This window comes from Lactuca sativa, chromosome 6 (genome assembly GCF_002870075.4).
Source record: "Lactuca sativa cultivar Salinas chromosome 6, Lsat_Salinas_v11, whole genome shotgun sequence".
Classification (NCBI taxonomy): Eukaryota; Viridiplantae; Streptophyta; class Magnoliopsida; order Asterales; family Asteraceae; genus Lactuca; species Lactuca sativa.
Genome location: NC_056628.2, coordinates 177194776 through 177198290, shown reverse-complemented (window position 1 = coordinate 177198290; position 3515 = coordinate 177194776). Strand labels below are relative to the sequence as shown.

Here is a 3515-nt window from a genome sequence, read left to right as displayed (position 1 = left end):
AAAGCCAAGTATCTTGGAATCGAAGTAGAAAATAAAGCCCCCAGATTTTCAAATCTTCCTCCCAATCTAGAAAAAAAACCCAAATCAAAATCAAGTTTAAATAAAAAAACATACAAAAATCCATGTATCTGGGATAGTTGACGACTTAAAGCTAGTCCCCCTGCACAAGATCGTATCTCTCTGACCATTGTGAATTTACACCCGACGATGGGGTAATCATGGAATGTCTCTCTATCTCTCTCTCTCTAAGAACTGTTATTGCCTCTCGATTATGTCACCATGTTCATATTCAATCTAAACAAACTCGAAACTAATATGCATGTTAATTTTTGGAGAAATTGTTTTGACTTTGGTTGATAATCTGCTTATGTGAGTACATTTATAAGTTTAATGGAGGATGATGAATTGAATATGCCAAATTGGGGGTATTACGAACCTTCATCCCTACCACTTCAACCTCCCAAATCTGGACTATTAAATATGCGAGGGCTGATTTTGGAATCGATTATAGATCATGCTGATGCGATGGATGGTTCATCCCAATGACATGATTTTGAAGTCTTTCATTAATCCAAGTTGCAGTAAGATGCTCGAACCAGGTGTTGTTTGGAATATTTGGTCGCTTTCTCTTCAAATCCACCCCTCGCTCTACAATCTGGTCACGAGGAACGTCAGAGCTATGTAGCAAATTGATATCGTGAAGCTGTTTGGGATCACGATGTACTGTGGTTTGACTTGGCAGGTCCGTCTTCGACAATTGTGTTTATTTTTCTTAGTGGAATTGGTTATTGTTTAATTGAGTTTGTGTTTGTTAAGAGAGAGAGAGAGAAAGAGAGAGGGTAAAGGTCAAATAAGCCAAAAAAACGGATTATGCAAAAATGGTCCCTTACATATGAAATGACGAATTTACCCTTATGCGTGAGGCACATGAGGGGGCTTAATAGATCCTACTTAACGGGAGTTAAGTCCAGGGACCAAAACCACATACAAATCACTTCAAAAGGACCATGGATCCAAAAAACTTGTGGTTTGGACTAAAACCCCAAAATTTTGCATACAATAGGGACCATTTTTGCAATTTTGTCTTTTATAAAATATAAAGAAAGAAAAAAATAATGTGAATAAGTTTGACATAGAAGGTATTTATTTATAGATAATGCAAATTTATTATTATTATTGAAAAAATGACCGTTAAAATAGTCAAATGGGACGAAATCAAATTTCCATAGGCATCGCAAGTTGTTGCCGTTACAACAGGAGATCACATAAGGCTACTCGGTATGGGGGTAGTTTCACGCGTCTTGGGCTAAGGTGGCAACCTCTCCCACGCGTGAACACCGCCCTCAAGTCTGGTGGGCTGCGTGTGACGTGAGGCAGAAGACGGACGAAGACGACGTTGTTGATTAGCCAATTGATTTTCGAATGTTATAATATGACCGTTTAATAAAAAAAACTTTTTTTAAATTTTTTTTTCAAATTCTCTATATATACATCCACTTTATTCATAATTTTTTTCAAAGTCTGGTGGGATGCTTGATAGCATTGATTGTACACACTGGGAGTGGAAAAATTGTCCCAACGCGTGGCGTGGCCAGTTCACCCGAGGTGATCATGGGGTGCCGACTGTTATTTTGGAGGCGGTGGTTTCAAATGACCTATGGTTTTGGCATGCATTCTTTGGTATGGCCAGGTCAAACAATGACTTGAATGTGCTCCAAGCGTCTCCGATATTTAACGATATTTTACAGGGTAAAGCACCAGAAATGTCATATGTTGTCAATAGAAATGAATACAAATATGGGTATTACCTAAGTGATGGGATATATCCAGAATACGCTACATTTGTCAAGTCATACACATTTTCGGCCGACGATAAACGGAAAATATTCAAGTTAGCACAAGAATTTGCAAGGAAGGATGTAGAACGGGCGTTTGGAGTCCTCAAACAAAGGTGGCACATAATCAAACATCCGGCACGAACATGGGACAGAGAAAAATTGAGGACCGTGTTGACTGCTTGTGTTATTTTACATAACATGATAATAGAAGAAGAGGGTAGGGCTATTTGCTTATATACCACAAACGATATACTTAACCCACCCGCAGTAATACAAGTTGGCAGTCCGGCATCCTTCTCAAGCGTTTTGGAAATACAAAACCGTGAAACACATCACAATCTACGACATGATTTGACCGAATACATATGGGAACGACAATTTCAAGGGAAAAATGACGGTGAAGACGACGATGATGACGATGGTGACGATGAGGAACATAACGATGGTGGAGACGAGGCAGATGATACCGGTGACGACAACGACGACGATTAGAATTTTCCTATGTTTTTAATGTTTTTAAATTTTTATTTTATTTAGACAATGTAATGTTATTTTTCTATGTTTTTAATGTTTTTTAATTTTTATTTTATTTAGACAATTAAATGTTATTTTTCTATGTTTTTTATGTTTTTTAATTTTTATTTTATTTAGACAATGTAATGTTTAATTTTACTAATTTAAGTTTTAAATTTCTATGTTTTAATTAATGAAATGTGCTTTTATTTTTTTATGTTTTAAAGAATTAATGTATGTTATAAATTATGTTTTTTAATTAATATAATGGTAAAAAATAAAAAAAATTAAAAAAAAAAGAGTTTGTGGAGTGGTAACCATTTCCAGTCTTTAGTGGGTTGGTGGTGTGTTAGGTGTGAAGCTAACATGACGCATATGTGGCAGCACTTTTCTGGTGGGGTGGGTATGACCACTCCCCATAGCCTAACCGGTAGGGAAGGGGTCCTCATGTTACCATGTTGTTAAGCCTGCTTTAGGTAGACGATAACGGTCCATACCAGATGGCCAAACTAAATTTGATCAATGATAAATCATGATTATGGTCTACATATTAAATCATACTGAATGCACCGGCCTATTTAGGAATTACATAAGACATTGTTTCCTAAAAAATATTTTTTTTTTCTTTTTTACTTTTAATTTATATGAATGGTTAATTCGGTTGGATGTCGGCACGCTATATTTTAATTTGCAATTAATGTTAATGTACTTTGTGGAGATCTCAATATGTGGCTGTATCTTAATATACTCTTTTTTTGGTAGGGTCGTTTTCTTTTTGTCAAGCCTATTATGAAATAAATATTTTTAGTTTTGAATTTTTCTTCAAAATTTCATTATTAGGTACAAATGTAGGTTTATGATTTTTTTAATAATTGATTAATAATGAATAATTATATAAAAGTAGACAGATAACCAAAGACTTTTATGTTTTTAAATAGAAAAAAGAAGATACCCATGAAACTATCAATGTCAAAATGTTTTAAAAATGAAACCTAGGTAACAAAGGTAAATTGTACTAAATAACAACATATATTTTATATACAATTCAAAATAGTAACATATTTTAATTATTATGAAAATAAATATTTATAAATTTCTATAATTTAAAACAATATTTGATATTTGATATGAATAATATATGAGACATTGTTGTCGACGTGCAAC

At 34.2% G+C, this 3515-nt stretch overlaps 1 protein-coding gene across 1 annotated transcript; it reads left to right on the top strand.

Annotated features, from left to right (window-relative positions):
* The first annotated feature begins 1529 nt into the window (after window positions 1–1529).
* LOC111914819 (protein ALP1-like) lies at window positions 1530–2330 on the top strand. Its single transcript, XM_023910525.1, has one exon. The coding sequence runs from the start codon at window positions 1530–1532 to the stop codon at window positions 2328–2330; it is 801 nt and encodes a 266-aa protein (XP_023766293.1).
* Window positions 2331–3515: the final 1185 nt, after the last annotated feature.